General features: G+C 35.8%; 1 protein-coding gene across 1 annotated transcript in view; it reads right to left on the bottom strand.

Moving 5' to 3' along the window:
- The window catches only part of STK3 (serine/threonine kinase 3), a 126,923-nt gene that overhangs the window by 57,719 nt on the left and 46,219 nt on the right, over positions 1–22,985 (bottom strand). The window contains exons 7-8 of the mRNA XM_071421529.1: positions 12,034–12,171; positions 9,995–10,120 (exon numbers count right to left, since the gene is read on the bottom strand). Coding sequence (XP_071277630.1) covers positions 9,995–10,120; positions 12,034–12,171 — 264 coding nt within the window. The remainder of the gene's footprint in view (positions 1–9,994; positions 10,121–12,033; positions 12,172–22,985) is intronic.

Below are 22,985 nucleotides of genomic sequence, written 5' to 3'. Positions count from 1 at the left end.
TTTTTTTGGCTTTTTTTTTTTTTTTTAATTTACCCCTTACAAATAACATGTTGTTGCTACACAGAATCACAGAATTCTTTAATTTGGAAAAGATCCCTAAAATCATCAATCTGTTAATCTGGCACTGCCAAATCCACCACTAAATCATGACCCTAAATGTCACATCTACAAGACTTCTAAATACATTCAGGCTAATATGTAACATTAAAACAAGTCTTCACCCACTAACAAATTTCCCCTTTTTCCTAAATCTTGGCATTGCTTTATAGATTTTAAATGTTAAACTATGAAGTAACTAAGTGCAGGGGCTAGGGAGAACAGAGTCAGAATGCCAGAAGAAGTAAAGCCCAGACTCAGACCCCTGCAAGGTCTGGCACTTTCTGTTTCTCACTGAACTCACTCCCTGGCATGGCAGACAATTTGCCTCTCGCACAGACACATGAGCTGCATGCCCTGAGTGCCTGTTTCACTAAGGGCTGGTCTAGGTAGATACAGAAAATTGAGTGCAGTAATGCCAGCTCCTGAAAATTATTCTATTGTATCTCAACTAAGAGACACAATATCAGATTTAATTTTGATAGTCCAGCTAACAGCATACCATAATGAAGCCAGGATAGAGACTAAACAGATTTAAATAAAAGTTCCAAATATCAAAAGAATAATTATTTTCCAGATTATAATTTACAAAAATACTTGAATTCTTCATTTGCATTGTTTCAGTGTTTTTGGGTTATTTTTTTTCGTTGCATTCAATTTAGCACCCTACCCTTAAAAAAATTGTGATATTCCCAAAGATACAGACAGCTTAGAGCTACAGCACTAGGCAACTGTGACAGTGAAAAAATGAGAATATTTTGGTACTGCTCCTCCTGGTGGCAGCTTCAATTTTCTTTACTATCTACCACCAAATGTTACTGTTAACTCCAGTATTTTCTATGAATTGCATTTTCCCACTTCTAAATAGGGTACTCAGAAAAAAAAGTAGTTTTGCATCGTATTTTAAAAGTGCCAGTACAGTTAACCTACAGGTGTTTCTTTCCGTACTGCAATACAACATAAAGCTGACTCACAACATACTGGTGTTTCGCCTATTAATCACTACAAATGTGGCATCTCTCACATAAAAATCTCTGAGTTTAAGGCACAGTTACATCTGATTTACAGACCAGGCTGACTAATATTAATATCCATATTAATATGCACTTGCAGTGCATATGGCCTTAAACTTACCTAAGCTGAAATAAGAAATTAAACAAACACTTTCCTGGAGCTCAAAACTTGGGAATGGTGAAATGGGAAAAGGTGATGGCTAACAATATCAACAAGTATGAAATGGAGTCCTAAATTACCATTTTCATAACTTCTGCTTAATTGAAAAAATATCTTTTATTTCTTCAGTCAAATCAACTACCTGGACTTGGCCCAAAGAATAGCATTTCATTTTCCAGTCTGACTGCCAAAAGCCTTTGTCTTAGTATTGTCTCTCAGCAAAGAGAACAGTTATCTTTTAGTCCCTAGGAGAATAAGGATCACAAAAGCCCACCTTAGTACTAGAATAACAGTTGTCATAAAAAGGGAAGTACACAATTTTGATTAATGGTGTTTTCCTTATATCAGGAATGATGTACTGAGACAGAACAATATCAAACTTCTCGTGGCCTGTGCACAGCCCAGAATATTTAATTTTGGAGCTAACACAGATTGCTTCCAGAACTGTCATTCCAGTATTTCTCACAAATATTAGATTCTGCTAATATGGCAGTAGACTACACTGGTTCTGAAAATGTAACTTAATAAAAATATGCAGTGGATCCAAGTTATGGATGTGCACATTTACATGAGAGATGAAAGTGATTTCTTCATACAAATTCTGATTCGTGCTTTACAGTACATAAATATTGGTGTAGAATTTGTGATCTGTTGTTAAAAAGGTAAACACACCGATTAAATAAAAACAAACACAATCGCAATTTTAAGCAGGAAAAAAAAGAGAAGTATTAAAGCTGAAGTGTCATGTTCTCATACTGTTTATGAAAACAGATACAAGAATCAAACAATAAAAACAGCTAACTCTGGAGTTAAACTGTCTGCTGCTCTCCTGTGTACAAGTAATAAGCAACCAAACTTGTATTTGGAAGGGGTTTCAATTACACCAATGTACAGCAACAGAAGGTGAGGCACAAGGAAGAACTCTAAAATCTCTTGAAATGCTACAGAATAATAACAGACTACAGAAACTCTGAATAACATCATAATGTAAAGTACAAGTAAAGTACCAGCAAAAACCTGCAATCCTATGAGACTAACCGTCCGGATCTCCTTATTTACCACAATGATGTTATTAACAAAATCAACCCTTGAGCATAAAAATGCAATCACAGAGGTTTGATTATCAGGATAGAAAATTCAAAAAGACTTCAGCAGAAACCACACCCAAGACTCCATTATATACTTGTAAAATAAAAGACCTCATCACACAAGATGTTTTCTCAGAGAAATTGGCCTTGCAGACCATACCAGAGTCTACATCAGTACAGAAGTGAATGAGCCGAGGTGATAAAGATTAAAGGATTTTTCTGTTGCCTTTTAAACATCAGTAGGGATGAAGACTGATAAAAAACTAAACAAGAGAAGCAAATACAGCAGCAGCTACTGCTAAAATCTCTCTGCCTGTGGTTTGGCATGTTAAAAGAACACTAGAGGGCAGCAAAGACGGCCAACTCGGCTAGGTATTAAAGGAAGATTTATTTACATGCTGGCAAAATTTAGTATCCTGTAAAATAATTTCATTTACTATTAACACCTCATCATCACCTTTGAAAAATGTAGCTGTAGTCACAGCTATCTTTTTTTAAATCACTGCAGTAGCTACATAAACACACAATTTAGTTTGGTCAAGCACAAGGATTTTGTAATAGCTCCTAACGTACAAAGCCAAACTTCAACCTGCGTATATGATTAATACTGAGCACACAAAGATTAGACCCATCAGTAAAACAGGTAAAAAACTTAACTTTCAGCACACAGTCAAATCCACATTCAACAGACATCTGTCACAAAACAGCACTTAAGCACATTTTCTACCTACAGGTAATGAAGCCTTGCTGCATGCTTGTACCTCCCCAGGTTTATTCTTCCTATAACCAGTTTCTGGCTCCACACTGCTGTGGGTTTTAACAATATGCTGTATTTCTAACTTCAGGACACCTAAAGGATTGCAATCAAATCTAATTAACACATATGTCAAGTGTTCTTTGGCATGAAAAAAAATGGCAGGGAAAGAGAAAGTTTTAACACTTTCATGTAAAATTACATATATATATATAGACAAATATAGCTACAACATATACATGCCAACACATGAAAGAAGCATGAAAGCAAATGTAAAAACCTTCAGAAAAGTAAAGCACGGTGTATCAGATTTAAAATACAAAATAACTCATCTGATTCACTAGTTCCTTTGCAACAACACTAAAAATATTGTAAAAATATAAAAATAATTACAGCAATTATGTCTTAGAGTCTCAAAATACAGATGACATAGTTTCATAATTAGTATAGGATTAACAAAATAACCCTTTGTCTGAATGAATAAATAATTCTACATATAGGAACAATTGATTATTGACAGTTGGCTTTGGTGTTGATAATTGTCAACCATCAAGTACCCAAGAAGAAAAAAGGGATCACTGAAGTAGTAATTCCTTGATTTAATATTCTAAAAGACTTCAACGTTTCTCACATCATAGCAACATTAAAATGTAAAAGAAAACATACAGAGAGCTGCTTGTTAGCTCACTCCTTTAAAGGTCCATACAAACAAATATTTAGACATGTTTTCTGTAAGCTGCCAGGCAATGAGTTACTTTACATTCCCATAATATAGGTGCCCAGCCCCAGCATCCACTTCACATCACACTTCCAAAAATGCATGAGAAGAGATTGGTCATGTCTCATAATGCCTAAACTAACATTTAAACTTTGATATTGGGATTAACCTTCTGTAGAACACAACACTTACGGTTTTTGCTTAATTAAAAAAAGCTGTACAACTACCTCAGCACCTATCAAAACATATCAGTTTGTCACAAGGCATTCTCATCACATGAGCAGTTCTCATAACAGGCATAAAATCAATTCTGAGCACGCTATTTATAATGATATATCTCTCAGGAAGGATACAGACATGAAGACTGTATTCAGCCTGGATAGCTATCTACAGGTCTATAATACAAAGTTTTGAACAGTAAAAAATATTTACAGTACAATTTACAACTTCTCATCCTATAAAATGTTCACAGACGGTGGTGAAAAAGAAAAAATTTTTAGGGGGGAAGTGACTCTTCCTCACTTGAAGGACAACTGAATTGATCCTGAAAATTAAGTACATAATTGTGAAAACTTTGCATCTGATTATTTCTTCAAATCCACACAATCCATACTACTTCCAGTTAGGTAAGTAACTTTTAACTTGAGTGCCCATTACTATACAATAAGTGACTTTAAGAAGGTATTAAAGCACAAAAATGTATTCAAATGTAACTGTTAGGGTTAAACAGGTTTCCTAACATAAGAAACTTCACAGTCAGAACACTTTACACCTTCCTTCTTGATGGGTCTCAAATCATGCACTAGGGAGTAACAAGCTGAACTCCTCACAATTTACATAGGAAATTCCTGGGGGGTTAGATCAATAAATTCAAGCCCCTGACAGGTTAACTGAAACCATTCTTTTTCAATAGTATATGGACTCAATTCACTGCCCATGAGAGAACTTTAACCTCAATAGACTCTACTTACACCAATATTTGCTCTTGCTTTTAGATGTTGTTAAATATATATTTCTCAAAGTTCCAGTCTGTTTCTACAGGGAGGCTTTTACAGTAGTATGATTGGGAAAAAAATCCATTTTTGAGGTGTTATTTTTCAAAACTGAAGTGCCAAGTGGCTATTACTTTGCAACTGAACAGTGACTCCAATTCTAGACACAGTCTAAAACCATTTATACATATTAAAATATGAAGAAATACATTTATTACTTACTGTCACTACTACTACATAAGGTAACACATAAGGGACTGTCGTTAGCTCCTTCTAGGACTGTTGCCATCACTGCAGACTTATCAAGACCTGTATTATCATCTGAACAATAGGATCATGTAGTCATGTAAACCACATACAAGCAGCCCTGGATTTCTTATGAGATTCTGTGAAACTGATATATAAGGAAGAGGAATGTGCAAGGGTTATTTATCTTTATCCCTCCCTGAATGCTGGACTGCTGACTTCATCCACTACCAAACTGTATACCAACTATACCAAACTGGCACTTGTATTATCTGCCTTCCCTTTCCAAAAGCAAAATCATAAACACTCAGAAGTGCAGAAAGAATAGGTTTTCTCTTCTTCTGGCAGTTCCATAAACAAGTTCCAAATTAAATGAAAGACACAACCTTTGAGCTTATTGTCAAATTATACATTATTTTGAAGTGAAGTGTGGGGTTGGGGGATTGATTGTTTCTTTTTCTAAAATGACAAACACAAATACTGTAATGCTTTCATTTTATTCTTCCAGATTTTTATCCTGGTTTCCTCTAATAATTGGTGGGTCTATTGATTAACCTCTGCCTGGTATGCTTACAAAACTAAAATCAGAATACCACTTACTGCAGGCTTCACTTACAGCTAACATGTTCAGGAGTTTTATACTATGCAGTACATGAGCAACATGCATTCAAGAAACATCTTACAGAGAATGTCTTTAATTGAAAAGAAAATGGTAACAGCTTCAAAGAATCACAGAATGTTTGGGATTGGAAAGGACATTAAAGACCATCTAGTACCAACTCCCCTACCACGGGCAGGGACACCTTCACCTAGATCAGACTGCTCCCATCCAACCTGACCTACAACACTTTATGAATAGGGCATCCACAGCTTCTCTGAGCAACCTGTTCTAGTGTTACACACCCTCTCCACAAAGAACTCCTCCTAATATCTAACCTCAATCTACTTTCCTTCAGATAAAAGCCATCACCCCTATAGTACATGCCCTTGAAAAATGTCCTTCAGCTTTCTTGTAGGCCCCCCTAGGCACTGGTACAAGTTTATGTTGCCGTTTCCTAGTTTGGATGAGTTCGCATTTCTGGCTGATCAGAACCTTTGGTGACAGCAACTGTAGAAGATTCTGGGTTATCTCTCAAATGAAACTGGAATTTCTTACAATGATGTAAGAAATGCACTGCACTGAAACTGCTGGAAGACATAGGAAGTCTGTATTATAACCAAACAACTATTATAACCAAACCAGAACAAAATTTGTTCTGCATTGTAACACACAAAAGATATTCATAGGTCACTCCAAAAAACTGTTTTTGTCAACAAGAAAATCCCTCCTCACTTCACCATCAATATTCTTCATTTCAAACACTTGTATGCTCACTTTTTCTATTAAAGCCAAGTATTTCGAAACTTTTTTCACTCACGGCTTACTAAGCAACACAAAATTATTAGAGATACATTTACTGATTGCAAAAGTCACATTTACTACCAAATACCACCAGTTTTAATAACTGTTAAATATTTCATCCTAACTACAAATCTTGTCACAGATTATTTTCTTAAACCATAAAACTGTGGGAAAATTTAGGGAATTAAAAAAATCTCAATAGCATAAAAAAATACACAAAATTATTTTTTAAAGTAGGTATAAAAATCTTTTTTTACTTGATCTTTTTACAATGGGAAACTTGAAAATGTTTAATTCTTCAATATAAACTTAACAGCAAAAACACCTGGACATCCTCTTGTCCATTATAAGATATTCTTGCACGTGTCTTAATAGGCCTTGTAAAAATCATTTGGTGCTAATTATTAATATTAGTTAAACAATTACAGCCTGGAAGTCAGCATCCGCAGTGAAAAATAAAAAGGAGTACACAACATCATATAACAAAAGATGATAAAAGCATTCTGAAAGAACATATTGCTGAAGTTTTTACCAGACTCTATCATCCTTCTCTTTTTGTCATCTTAAAATCTCATCTACTGATCCCTCCACTGAAGGTAAATACTACAAAGCTTCATTTTCCAATTTCTCTCTTTCTGTCTTTCACTGTGCTGAAGTCATGCTCTTCTTTCTGTTTTTCTACTACCTTTCTTTTCTGAACTAGCTAGTCTCATTCACAAGTCCACTTTCATGGCTTTCTCCAATTCTGTCACTATTTAGAACTGAGAAGTCAGCTCTGCCTCAAATTTGCCTCTTCCCTTTCTCACCTGTGAAGTTTTTAAACCTTTACTCTTTTCTCACATCCTGTGCAACTACAGGCAGGGCTGCCTCTAGTCCTCTGCAAGGCTGGCCTTTGGAGCTCCTCTACATCATGATCACAAAAAAAATTGAGCAAGGTATGCAAATGCTGAGCTGCCAACTGCTCTGACCTTCTGCCTTATATTGAAGAGCAATTTCTTCAAGCAGAGGTTGACCTCTGGCTCTTGGTTTGTTGTTGCTCATGCACTGCTATATGATTCATAGCCCCTAAAATTCTATTAGCGTAAGCTAAAAAATGACTTAGCATTTCTATGTATTACAACAGCACTCATTTTTAAGAGCAAACCAACCTTTTAACAATAGTGGCTAATTAGACAAATTAGGCACTGCATTAGACAAAGCTGCCAGGAGGTGCGGGGTAGTGAGGGATCTTTCCCTTCTGCTCCACACTGCTGACACCACACCTGGAGTGCTGGGACTACTTCTGGGCTCCTCAGTATGAGAGACATGGACACACCAGAGAGAGTTAACAAAGGGCCACAAAGATGATCAAGGGACTGGAGCATCTCTCCCAGGAGGAGAGACTGAGAGTTGCTCAACCTCGAGAACACAAAGCTCTAGGGGACCTCATCAGTATGTGTAAATATCTGAAGGGAAGGTGCAAAGATGATGAAGTCAGGCTCTTTTCAGTGGTGCCCAGTGATAGGAGCAGAGGCAATGGGCATATAATGAAAAGAAATTTTCCTGTGAACATCAGGAAACATTCTTTGTACCATGAGGGTGACGGAGCATTGGCACAAGCTACACAGGGAGGTTGTGGAGTTTCCTTCCTTGAGATATTCAAAAGCTGTCTGGACATGGTCCCAGGCAGCCAAACCTCAGTGGCCCTGCTTATGTAGGGGGATTGGACAAGATGACCTCTGCAGGTACCTGCCAATCTCAACCATTCTGTGATTCTGTTTTTTCAGCCCTGTAAACCAAAGATAGTCCTGTTACTTTCAGATTTGAGGCACTTATCTTCTGTACTTAGTGACCAGCAGACTCTTGCTGTCTTTTTTACTATAACTTTTACTGTAACTTGTTCCCTTATAGCACCACAAAAGCTCATGGCAGAATTCCCAGCTACTACAATGGTAACACAAGTGACAGATTGCTGCCTCAATCCTGGATTTGAGGTTCTCTCACACTGAACACTAAATTGGGAGAAGTAGGAAAGGAAGGAGTCTGGGGGGGTGGCAGAGTGGGGAGCGCAGTGTTAGGTTCTGACTTCTGTACCATGCAAGAACCATGAGAAGTTGCTAAATGGTGCCTCAGTTGAGGTGAACCAAACTTGTGTTACACCCTTCCATGCAGGAGAGGGAGAGGGAGGTATACACCACATCCTTAGCTGGCATAGATTGTGCCCAGCAATGTGATCTGAACCTCAGACTAAGTAATCAGATGTAACCAGACTTGATTTTGGGTTAATGCAAAAGACATCAACATTGCCCAAATAAGGACGATTAAAATAAGATTTTCCTTCCAGTTCAGAAGGAAATAGCACAGATGAAAGCAAGCTAGTAAAGATATCAGATTTTTATGTCAGTAATAAATCAGTAATCTTCAAAAGTCAACTATTCAATAAGTCAAGTCACAAACATCAACTCTGCATGTCAAGTCACACAGAGGAAAATTTCCTAACGTAACAAAAATAATCTCAGCCTTCCCTGCCTGTTTATTACTGAGTAAGCAAATACAATTCAGAGTAAACCACCTTTATAAAAATAAGCTATCAATATTCTTAGAACACACTCTTTGAACAGAAAAAAACGCAGCCAGCTACACTGATTATTGGAGATATAAAAGATTGCACAGAATCTGCTTGAAAAGTAATCCTATAGATCATCACATATAGTGCTATGTGATGATCTATAGATCATCACATAGCACTCTGTAACAAGGATTCTACCATTTGCTATAGGACAAACTGCATTTACTGCACTGCTCTTTTCTGTTTGCTCAAAGCTGTAACATTCCAGTCTCCATCTTCTCTTTGTGCCCTTTTTGAATGACCATACACTGTATGTATGGTAGTACACTTCTTTGAAGCACATTCTGCTGCACTGCACAAGACTAACCTGAAATAAATTATGTAGGGAAGAATAATAATGTCAGGAACACAGACTTATTCTTAACACTGCCAAACAATTCTAAATGCAACCTACTTATCACGCAACCTGCTTCTCTCCTCAAACATATGCTGACAATGTCACCTGCAGAATGAAGTGCTGTCACCATTTTCATGTTACTAGGTTCAAACCACACTGCAATCACTGCTTACTGAGTGTCATCATTAATTATTCTGTGGATTAGGCTTAAACAAAAAACCAAAACACCAAGCAAAGTGCTCTGAACTAAAAACTAAGCCACTTGTCTAGAAGTCCATCTGTGAAAGTAGAACCTTAAACAATTTTAAGGGTTTTAATATTAGTCTGAATAGCTGAAGTTGGCATGGTTTCTTTTCCCACTTCCTAGAAAAGCTTTTTACTAAGACATTTCATGGAATAGTGCTGAAAGCTGGCTTATACAGCCTAATTCATAATTAAAGAGTGGCATACTCAAAATTCATAGGCTTAAAACTACACAGAAAACTGATAAAAAAGTATTTGAACACAACTACAGGAAGTAGGGGAAAACCAGCTACTTATCTGTAAAGTATAGGTGATTATAGGAAAAATGGGTACACACCGAATTTTCTTCCTCCTCTTCTAGCTCTCTCTGCTGCTCCTCGTGTCGCTTTGCCTTTATCTCCATTGCTTCGGTGATCAGGTCCCTTAAAATTGAAACTGGCTTAGCATTCTTAATAAATGTATGCTAGGGGGAAAAAAATCATTGAAATATGTAATATCATTAAAGCAGTTGTGCTTCAGATTTAATTACAAGTCCTACTCAACACCCCAGATTTCAGTGATAAACAGTATCATGCATTACACAGTAACGAAAATCTAAACCTACACAATATACACAGTATAGTATCTTTCAGCCCCTTAGTAACTAAAATTTTACTTTAACTATTTTTAATAACTTCAAGCCTTGGGAAATGTAATCACTTAATAACTGTTTCATGATTGAGGATACAATTTTCCAAAGAAATCATGCAGAAAATTGTAAATAGAGTGGTGATGATCTGACATAGAAAACCAAACTTTTTCAGATATTCAGTTTCATAATTTAATTAATCTTAACAAATTGAGAGCATAAATTAATGGCTCTAACCAGAGCATCTGTGGCTGCTTACTTCAACAAACCTATACTTTAAATGTCATAAAATATTTCTTGATCTATGATGCTGAAAAGTGGAACAAGTAAAAAAACCCTTAACTTTTAGCAGGAAGTTTAATTTTTAATTCAAGGTCAATTAAAACATTACTTCTTAATTTAAGACAATATTTATTATACCATTTGCACATTTTGCTGCCTAATAAACACCTGCTGTTAGAAAAAAATCTGATTTTTGCATCATTATATGCAAATACAATTTAGGCAAAACACAACTAAGCACCTCATAAAAATATAAATATTTAAAAACTGTTCCATGAAGAACAGAATTGATGAAGCCTCGTGCACTACATCTATTATCTATCTTCTCCCTTGATATATTAATTCTATTACTCTCTTTTTCATTCCATGACTTCTGCTCAGAAGCAGTACTTTCATTTCTACTCAAACATTTTCACAGCATCTCCAGCTCCATCACATATGTTCCAATTCCAGCTGAGGAAAAGGACAACACTGACTCCTGATGAACAAACACAGTATCTGGTTTTCTGGTCAGTTAGCACGGGAAAGAAACTGTACACCGAAGCTTTTTTTGTTTGTTTCTCCTTACTTGCCCACATTAATGCAAGTCTCTTCTATCCAGTTGTCTGTATTCAGCTAACCATACAAACTTCACATCCTGAAGGTCTCAAGTACTGGTTCATACATCACACAGACACTTATAACTTTCAATTTTTACTTACCTTGTGGTCTACATTTTTGTATTTTTCAATGTATAAAATTAAACATTCATAGCACGATCTACCAATTTCATAGCATGATCTACCAGTTTGACAGATTTATTACCAAAAAGTACTTTGCAAAATTTTTGTTCTCTTTGTAGTGGAGTTCACTGGAACTTAAAATTTAACAGCTGCTATTGCTAGCTCAACACAGAATATATCTAGCAGGAGAGTAATACAGGAAGTGAGAGCCTGGCATGCCCTGCCTTGCTCCAAAGGTCTACACTGCCAGCTGTGGCTCACACAGGCAAGTGCCCACTTGGCTGAACTCAGCCCAGGAGCAAACTCATGATACTGCATCAGACCTTTCTAGGACACAGAGGCACCTGCCTTCTCAATCTGACATGACCAGAAGGAAGGACTGAATATATCACATGAATGGTCCACACAAAGGGGTAACCTGGGCTCAGTTCTGTTACTAAATACTTGTCTAAATCCTGAGATCTACCGAGGGCCTCAAATCACAAAGCAAGGATCCAATATTAATTGCAAGAACTAGCCCTAAACTATTTAATGATTAATTTTAGAAGCAGCAAGAAGAGAAATAAAATAGGGGCAGAGATACAGGAGCTGATAGAGAAAAGACTAAAAAGTGAAAAAGAAATAAGGCATAATAATAGTTAAAATAAGATTTTCGCTTACAAATTTTCACAACATTTTGTGTTTGAGGGAAAAAAACAAAACCCAAACATAAAATGTGCTTTCCTCAGTAACTTAAATACTGACCTGTAGCAGCTGGGTTGCTGTAGCTCTTTGTTCAGGATTTTTCACTAAGCATTTCTTCACAAAATCTGTGAATTCATCAGACCAGAGCTCTGGCTTCCGGAAGGTTGGAGGGGGATTAGTAGGAATCATAAAAATAGCCTAGATAAAAATCAAACAATAGCAAGTCTAAACAAAACACATCACCACAGCAGCTGAAGCCAAGCTAAAAAAAAAAAAAGAAATTGCTTTATCCACCTTTCTTATCAGGCTAAGAATCTAGAAGACAAATTTTAAGTATGCAAGGATTTCTACTCAGATCAAGATTCAGAAAGTAAATCCATCTGCTACTAATATAACTACTTCCCATTAGATTTTCTCTATTTAAACTGTATCCCATTGAGCACAAGACTCCTTATTTAATCTACTGCTGTACATTAATCTGAAGAGATGATTGTATTATTTCAAAAATTCTTAGCAGAAATTACAGCACTGCTTGTTTAAACACACATATAAAATTGCTGTGAACAGTCAAGTTCACCTTCTCCTCCCTTAAGTGAACTTAGTTTTATTTGAGAACTGCTTCGGAAATTTGGGAGGATTGCTATTTCCTTTTGCACTCATCATTCATCAGACAGAGCTTTAAAACTTGCTTGGCCAAGTAAGATTTAGATACACATGCTAAAAGACCTAAGGTAACACTAAAAGATGACAAATAAAATAATCAAGTAACAAGTCTTACAGTACTGAAAACTTACACAAAATTGAAAATGCACCATTTTACCTATATAACAAAAATTTCTTCTGTTGAGAACCATATGCAGACAGATTTTTCAACTGGGAAAAAATATTCATCCTATATTTTTAAAAAGTTTGTCCAACTCTAAGATTATATCTATTGTGCCATTTTTTATATTATTATTTCCAGGTTTTCCTCTAAAAATACACACTTGCAGCAGGGGGAAAAACAGCCATACAACTCTGACAGACTACTGCAAAATAATGAAAATTTTTGAACTTTTGTATGTAATAAATGCATCCAATATCATCACTTAAGACTTACACATGATAGCAACAGACTATTCAGAACTAGGTCTATTGACAAGAACAGGCTATTATTGTCTTCTAAACCCGGGTTCAATTCAACCACATTTTCCAAACTCACAGGGAGTGAAAGTTCTTCATTTGTTTTTCTATGAGCATAGGCAGAAATACAAACCCAGAAAAGGGGGAAAAACTGATTCTACACACTTTTAATATACTAGAAGCACTAGAAGCTTCAGCCTGTGTCTGAAACATAGGCAGAAGGTAGAGAGAACTTAATGAGATTCTATCCATAACTTCTAAAGAAGTCTGACTGGCCTTGAAAGTTGTTGAACTCAATCAAACCCTCATTAGAAAATTCTTCTCATATTCTGAAGGAAAGTGGAATCCATGCAAAATGATGTAAAAACTGTTTACTACCATTTTAATGAAAAATTAGTTCAGTACTGAAGAGTTGCTAAACATCTACAAAATTTGCCATTTTGTTTAATAAAATTGTATGCTACAACAGCAGCTTTGTATTTTCAGTGGGCAGCCATGCCAAACAAGTATCTAGACTGAGATAGGAAACGTGGCACTCAGTAACTGGCCTTATCTAATTCACTTGTGATGCAAGATTAATTGTCAGTACACGTGAAGTACTTCTGGCAAAAAGCAGTGGCTAACAAATTCAGCAGTTTCTGTCCTTGAAATTAATGATCTCTTCTGAACTTTGAACTGATGACTTTTGATCTTATCTTCAGCTACTCTTAACAGCAAAATCTGCAGTAGCTATTGAAAACACACAGCTGTAAAAGAAGGCTACCAACTTCTGTTTATGTGGTGTCAAAACGGGTACCTCCTCTTTGATCATAAACATTGACCTCTCCCCCCACAGGTAAGCAATGATAAGTTACAGAGTCCTACTCAGCTCCACAGCTCTAGGAAAAATGTTTGCCTTGGCCAATTATTTTCATCAAATACAGAGCAGTTAAGAACCACGGCAAAGAACTGACTTCTTTGTCATTCACAAAGGACAATGAGAAGAAAGAGGAAATTAGTGAATCATTTTTTATGCCGGGCAACAAAAGCCACAAAAGGAGATATTCAAGTGTTAGGAGTTCTAAATCCACAGGTATGCTTTGTACGCTCATTGAAAACACCTACTTCAGAAATCTGTATATCTATGTAATGCCTAAACTGTAGGCTTTTTTAAATCCTACTATGCCACATATTAGCTGAAGAGAAAAAACAGATGCATTTTTGTAATACAAGAAACCATACAGAAACTACTTATTGTTCAGTCCAACTTGGTAATTATGCCATGCACTTGCTAGTGTGCGCTAGCTCCCTCCAGCTCTCATCACTCCATTTTATTAACCAACCTAAAATTCTGGGTTTCAATTCCATCTTCCCTCTCTACTACCTAATTTTGGCTTGCATATTTCTCAGCAGAAAAGTTAAGCTCCTTTCCTCTTTCAAAACAGTCTACGATTTAGCTTTCACTACCTTGTTTCCTTTCAAGAGGCTTGCAAAGCAATTACTGGAGAATTATAAAGCTAATCCCAAATCTCCAGGAATGAAAATAAAACACTTATCTGACAGGAACTTATTCCTCATTTTTGCTTCCACTTCTTGTCCAAAAGGTAATTTCTATCCTAAAATAACTATATATTATTTTAAAACAAAACTAAGCTATTTCAATCACTCTGGGTGCCAATGGAAGCAGGAAATACTTGGGGTTTTTTCATGTTTCTTTCATCTTACCTTAGATTTCTCCAGTCCCTATGTTTTCCCAAACTATTACTTGTAGTATTTTTTTTACCTCCACTCCACTTGCAATTTTCTCAGAAGTTTCCCAGAGCTACTTGTTTTAGTGTAGCTCTCACAGTGGGGCTGAGGACAGTCTCATACAGCCAGTGTTAGACAAATGCTGCTAAAAAGAAACAGCAAATATAAGCTACTATCCACCCAACTACATGGGCTGAACTGGCAGTTCCAACTGCAGGAAATGTTAGGAGGAAATTGTTTAACAGATGGGGCAGGTTCTGACATACTTATAAAAGAGCTGAGGCTGATTCTTTTCTCTCTCCCACCCTCACCATCACCTTCCACATTGCCTTTAAATTTCTAAGACAGAAGGACAAATCTTACACAATTAACATAGCAAATATACAACCAAAGAATTAGATTGTATGACTCAGTCTTCAGTTTTAACCATTCAATCATCTTTAAAAAGAGAAAGAAATCTCTAAAGATGCAAGAAGGATCACCTTAATCTGTGTTTGTCTTCAATTATTGTGTATAATATAGAATCAATTTCAAATTTGTCCTGAACTGGTCCCTCCCCCTCTCAACCTTGAGCCCAATTCTACTTTGAATCATCTTTCACACATTGGTATGAGATAAATCCTTCACCTTGCAGTGAAACCAGAATTCAAGGCAGATTATAATACATGTATGATAAAAGATGGGGGGAAGAAAAAATCATCCAGGGCAGCTTTTGGGGCCACTTCTGAATTGGGCACTGGACAATCCAACAGTTTCTACCATACCTGTTCCCAGGTAGCACTTCCATGCTCAATCACCAGCAGTTACAACTAAGTTGAATGAATACCAGACTGAGAACCAGGTCTTAAATGAGAGCAGAAATGCACAAGTCAGCCCAGGATTTTCTTTTTATTATTCTTAAAGGGCCTAGTATTTTAAATTAAGTCCAGGTTGAAAACAGGGGCTTTTTTAGTATGAAGGTTCCTTTACAGACAATTTTATTGGCGTGAAAATATAATTATGGTGATGATGATGAATTAGGAAACGCCAAAAGAAAAATGAGATGCTCATATACCCCACATGGAAATTCCTAATCAGAAAATCCTTGCAGCTCATTCTTCTAGTCAGTCAGAGTAATATATCTGTATTTCACACAGCCCACAAACACATAAAGTGATCAACAGCAATTTTGTAGAGGTACCATGTCTTCTGGCTTTTAGTTCCCTGAATAACTTATCTCTTATTATTTAGTTGAAATAAGTTGCTTGTAATAAAAAGTGGAAAATCTCCCCAGTATCATAAATGCTACTGAAGAGGACAACAAAGACTTCTATATTGTGGTGATTTTATAATTTTCATGCTGTGAAGCTTCAATGCTAGTATCTACAGAGAAAAACTTTTTTATAAATAGGAAAAGGATACATAACATCAGTTTGTGACTTCATTGTTTTTGGAACCACAATTATACTACTTAGTTCAGCAATAGGAAACAAACACCAAAACACATTTAAACTCTGTAACATTTCAGAGTACAAAAAACTATTTAAATCCGGCAGAGTTAAATATTGATTACTGCAAAATTTTAATAACTTTGGAAACAAAGAATCACCTGAAAGACACATTTTTCTCTTCTTTGTGAGGCACATCATAGAACCTCCGTCCTTTGTTGAACAGCTTTCAAAAAGACAACTACAACACCATTGATTGAGTTGCACAACTCATCAGCTGTCTAAGAATGAAACATCAGCACAGAGAATGTGAAATACTAGCAGGATTCAAAACTGGATTTTCTTTGCTGAGCATGCTTTCTTGGTGTGGCTTTTTGAGGGTTTTTCTGTTTGTTTTGGTTTTATTCCTTCAGAACTACAATATTGCAACACAGTGAAAAATAAAAGTTACTGGACAACATCTCACGTGTTTAAAGTCAAGAAGGTCGGTTCCTAATGTGCTTCATAGTAGATAATAGATTTATTTGTTAGAAGCATCCTAAAAAATCACTGCTTCCTCCTCCCATCTGCAAACACAGATGTTGATGAAGATTATCTAGTGTACTCACACCTTTTGTGCAAAACTACAAACAGGTCTGCTTCCATCAAACATCTATCGCATCCCTGATCCAAGTTGATTCTGACTAGAATTATCAATACAGGATTAAATGCAGAAAGGGATAAGTGAAGCTTTAGTTCAGGCAAGTTCTGGACAAACAATATATGACAAAATTTTTCATTCTAATGAGGGGAAATATGTGTGACATTTAACATGCAATCTACTGTGCTTACTTTTATAGTTTTTAGTAATGGCCACCGACTAAACCATGTACACAATACTACTTAAGTTAAAATTACATTTAAATGACTTTATTATAAAATTACATATATTAACACTAGGAGCACTTGAAAAATAAAATAAAACACTATAGGGAAAAAAACCAAACTGAATAAAACAAACCCCAACTGTTAACAGCCATTCACTATCATAAGCTTCTCTCTGGAATAATGACCTTCCGATGATCAAATCAAAGTATGATTCACTTAAGATGTAAAGTAATAAAGTAATAAACAGAGAGAAAAGATACATAATGGGAAGACTATTCTCACAATTAACAGCAAAGATGGGTTACTGAAAGATAAGCTATTTACATTGACTGCATATTTATTATTGCTAGTAAGCTCATAACATACTGACAGCATTACAACAGGTCAAGAATGTAAAGATACATATCTGAAACATTTTGCAATAGTAAGTGCAATTGCAAATGTATTGAAAAGAATCAACCCTTGCCTCGTTAGCACCGTCACGCAACAGAACGGTGCCTTCAGATTCACCTCTGAGTTTACTCTTCCTACTGAGGGGGGAATTGGACTAATGAACCCTATGGGCCCCTTCCAAATTCACATATTCTTTGATGCCAAAAAATTGCTTTCAATTTCAAAAGAATATTACAGATCATTTGTTATGTGACAACAGCTTGAACAAGTTAGCATTCTATGGCCACAAGTTCCTTCAGTTTGGGGTCTTTCATAACTGGTTTTAAACACGCTTACTTACAAAACTGATTTTTAAGTCCCATCACATTTCCTAACTTCTACCATATCCTCCAGTGATATATTTAAAGGACAGAATTTCTTCTACTGGCTGCTATGTAATTATCAAGACAAAGAGTAAGTTCCCCCTGCTAACTCAGCTAAAAGGATCATGGTATCTGCATATACGGCTGTTCATTATCAAACCATTTTATCAGATGAGTAACAAAAATATTTATTACCACCAATCTGCTCCCAGAACTATCACCTCAGCATGCTGACTTAGTGCCAGTTGATTAATTTACGAGTTTATCTATTTCTTTTTTTCATTTTTCAAAGCTTTTTGAACTCTTACACCCATCACTTGTATTATCCAAAGATATCTGAAAGCTACTCAACAAAAAAAAAGTTGTATGAAAAGAAAGAACTGTGTTTATCTGCACTGACCTCCTTATGTTTGTTTCTTCCTTCTCCCCCTCCCTTCAAGCCCAGCAGACCTATCAGTATTTCTCCAGGTTTTATTCAAATATATTTAAATAATATTTGGGGAACTCTTCATTATTTTTGCCTGTTGTTTTTTACTATTATCTTGTCGCAGATTTCCATTTTCTATTCTGAAATGAATGTTTCAGTTTTTATGTCCAATTCAGTAGGGTTATTTTGATTTCCTGAGCTCAGCTCTTCAACAGAAAATGTTCCTGAATTCTGCCATTCAATTGAATGTTGTCCTTTTACTTTAGGGATGTAACCTTCAAGTTCCCATTTCATCTGCAAGGTGCAAGTCATTGATGTCAGTGACATTTCAAAAGAAAGAAGACACAGTCAACAACCTGCTCCTCAAAATTCTTCCCTCCTTCAATTTAGATCCTTGAAAGCAGAGCAACAAATGCCTTTTCGAAGTCTGTAGAAATGAAAAACAAAGCATGGAAAAATCTGCAATTGTGTGGAGGTTTCTGAATCCTTCTTTGGTTTCACTGGGGTTTTTTGTTTTTTCCATGTTTTTTTCTTTTTGGAGTGAGGGGGGCAAGTGTTTTAGATAAGTGAAATTTTTCAACTGAAAACAAAAATAATTTCAGGCTACTCAAGATTTTGTGTTTACACTACCCAGTCAGCTACCAGTTTTGAATTTTTATTGACATCTACAGGTATTTTCAGAGGAAAATACCTAATTGCAAATAACCCCTTATAGGTACTAAAAGGTGTAAATATGAAACATTTTACTGACAGGTTATACTGAAAGTTCACATCCACAATAATTAAAAGCCTACACATTTTTAGTATTCTTGGACATTAAAAAAAATTTGAACCCTGATGACTTAAAAAAAATCCAAGCACTAGTGCAAAAAAAGACAGTGAAAGTCAGCAAATCTTACAAAAAACCAGAAGTTTCAAATAGCTGAAAGGAACTGCAGCATTCAGACACCATCTAGGACAGTATTTCTAATAATTTCATTCAGCAAAAGGAAAACCTAAATGAGCTGAAATTTATTTCATTATTCTTATTCTGAAAAGTACCTTCAATTTCAGCACTGGGTGATCAAGATTCATTTTATCAGAGAGAGAAAGAAAAGAGGGGTGTACTGCATGTATGTATATGTGGGGTTTTTAAGGGTTTTTTTGAGGGGAGGAAGTGTTTGTGAATAAGGGGGTTGAGATAGGAAAAAAAAAGATATTAAACTACCTTTAGTTTAGAAAGAAGTATCTGTTGTAGTGGTTTAAACTTCTAATTGATTTTTTACTTAACACAGACTTGTAAAAACAAGTATTTTTAAATACTGTTGTATAGGAGGAAATTTCCTTTTGATAGTGACGAGCAACACCTCCTCTTTGTGAGGAAATCAAAATCACTGTAACAGAGATATGGGGCTACTTCAGGCCACTGCCCAATTCAATTCAAACCCTCAGAATTCAACACTTAAAGTATCTCTCAGACTAAATCCTGCATTATGGCATATCCTTGCTCAAGAGCTAGGCACCTCACAGCCTAAAGGACAACATCTCCCAGCCACACAGGTGGCCAGGAATCAAAAGAGATGTCTTTGTGAATGTTGGTACCTCTCAGCCAGAAGCATCCTGCTATCCCATAATCACCGCTATCACTCCCATCACAGAATACATGAGATCAAGAACATAAACTTGAAACTGAACAACTTTTTTCAGCACTGAACTACTTTCTTATCAGTTACAGAACAAGGAAATGGTTCAGAAAGTGCACACGGTATAACAGAATCCAGGGAATACTCTGGTGATTAATTTAGTCTTCTTTCACCATAGTTTGTTTTACTCCTGATTCAGTACTATCCTGAAAATTCATATGCAATATGCCTAGAAGGTTAAGTTTTTACCCAAATATGAAACTTACTTTCCCGCCAAGAAAACTTCGATGATAGACCTTACTTTAGTAAAAAAATATTTTGTCTTCTTCCCACACTATTTTCTGCAGTTTCTGAGAAAACGAGGCAATGATTACATCCAGAGACATACTAACATTTAATGAGACAGGAAGTGGAAAAACTGCATTTGCAATTATATTTACTAGTAGAGGAATCAAGAAGTGAGTAACTTATATTTGTGAGAAAAAGCTGCAGCAAACTCACAGGACTTTAAATGTGAAATCTCTGACATAACCACACATAGTAGTAATGAAAGAAGGCATTCAAGAAATATGTGGCAGTTCTCCTTTATTTGGGGTACGTTAGACCTCCAGCAGCACTTTTGTGCTCAGTTTCAGACATAAAACTTTCAGAGATGTGAACCGACCTCAGATGGTTTGAAACAGAGTAACTACAATGCTCAGATATTTAAAAAAGCACACTGTGCAAGAAAAGACTGAATGAATTAGGATTGCTCAGTCTAAAGAGGAGGATACAGTGAGAGATATGGTAACAGTCCCCAACATGTTAAATCCACTTCAAAGAGGGACAAAGTCTATAAAGAACCGAAGAGGAGCTAATGAGTTTAAATTTTAACAAGGAATATTCAAGTTACATGGTAGGAAAGTTGCCAATAAACTACCCAAGAAGTTCCAGAACTTGGTATTTTATTCTACAAAAAAATATAAACAAATGCAGTTTCAGAACTTCATTATCAAAATCATGTATTTTGAAGATAATTTTCAGCACCACCACCTTCCCATTTGCCCTGTGCTCATATAAAATTAAGTTTAAAAATAAAGTATTTTAAAAAAGGGCTGGGGGGGATTATCATGTTTGGTCAGCCTAGGTACAGAAACAGAATGACCATGTTATGTTTAACACAAGAAACATGAAATACAAAGGAACAATGCCTTTCAACAGTGTTTGCTGCTTCCTACTTCACCTTTTACAATAACAGATGAACAGGTGACAGCAAAAGATGACCACCAGCACAAAGCAAAACAATTCATTCACCTGCAATATGCAAACTAAGAACTAAAATTAAACTGACAGATTACAAAATTCCAGACATTAAATGCCAACACCTTACAGACATAATGAAAACAACTAATTAATTACAGATTTTGTAGTCTATGAAAGAGTAATTGAGTTCTTACATCTTAAAGCACAGTCTACTTTCATCAGAAGAATGAAAACCCCTCCTGTTTCTGCTACAGTGACTCTCAAGGTACTGAGAGAATACAAGACTCAATGGTGTTGCTTTCCCATCTACCAGGTACATACAAAAAACAGTGCTACTGTCCTTGCATTGCTAGTGCTTCCAGTATTCTCCCTACTAGTTTCAAATAAATGTCATTTATATTGTAAAGCCTTAAATTTCATTGCTAGATTAGTGTAATAGCCACATTCTTTCCTGTAAGGAAATGTAGTTACTACAGTAAATATATTTTTGCTATTCCACAGGCCATGATGCAGTGGAAGGCACTACAAAGTAAAATCTGGACATGGGAATGTCCAAATGAAAAGAGAAGTACAACCAAGGCATAGTATTACTTTCATAATTACACTGATCTTACATTCTAAAAAACTAACACTCTTAAACCAAACTGAGTAGTACAAGATCATAGTCAGAGTTAAGATTAACATATAGTGCCAGAGCTGATACTTCAGTTCTTCAAGGCACTGTGTTAGCTTGGTATGTGTAAGCACTGCTCTCTGGTACAGGGTGTGAAAAATATAAACTGCATCATGGAATTCAAAAGTCTATTCAAAAGCCATGGAATTCCTACCAAATGACAGAGATAAAGCACTATACCAAATTCTGGACATGCTAGGTAAATCAGTTTTTAAAAAAATCTCTGAAACAGCACTGTGTCTGAGGAAACTGGAATTGTTAACAATTGTTCATGATTTAATAAGTGATATGATAAACATCCTCAGGAATATTCTTCCAAAAACAGAAAATGTTCTAAAGAAAAAATGTACACACAAGATTCAGATGCCATGTATCTTTTTTAAGAGACAGTAAAAAGTAAAATGAACTGTGAGCCAAAGTTAACTCTGTATCTTCAGTTTTATTTATCAAACTGAAAAATCTCTCCAACTTTCTCTTTTCCTGTATGAGACCAAAACTATGAGATGTTCTGTTTGTATTACAATTATACTAATTCAATGCAGGTCACTTGCATTTTACTGAATCCAGATGACATTTAGTAAGCTAAACACAGGCCAATTGGCTTTTTTTTTTTTTAAGGTGGGGGCTGGTTGCCGCTGGGTAGGTCACACAGTGGCTACAGAACACAATTGCTTGAATTACAGTTTGACTTACATCAAACACAAAACTGAAGCTAAAAACTACCATTTTTTTTCTGCATGCCTTCTAGATTTCCCATATTGAAATGTACTAATTTAAAAGTCACCTCTTTCCACCCTGAGGTGATAGATACGAACAGATTCAAAGTTTTTGTTTTTCCTGCTTTCTCTACTTAGTTTAAAAATATACATTTTTAATAGTCTAAGTAGTACAAACAATTTAGTTTCCACTTTATTTTTAATATCCCCAGTGGCTAACTAACCTTTTCAAGCCTGCTCATTTGAACATACCACAGTAAAAAAGAAAAACATAGCACCCTAGATTTACTGAGTACTAAAAATAAGCCTCTTCTACTTCTGCGACATCTGTATTCTCCAATCAACCCAAACTGCCATGTAATTAGCCATACAATAACTTTTACTGATAATGAAGAGAAACTAGTTCCAGAGGAGTAGGAAAACCCTCAAGCTT

This window comes from Agelaius tricolor, unplaced genomic scaffold (assembly GCF_023055355.1).
Source record: "Agelaius tricolor isolate 1412-34295 unplaced genomic scaffold, bAgeTri1.0.p SCAF_2, whole genome shotgun sequence".
Classification (NCBI taxonomy): Eukaryota; Metazoa; Chordata; class Aves; order Passeriformes; family Icteridae; genus Agelaius; species Agelaius tricolor.
The sequence above is the reverse complement of the archived record's forward strand: the minus strand, read 5'-3'. Positions and strand labels throughout refer to the sequence as shown.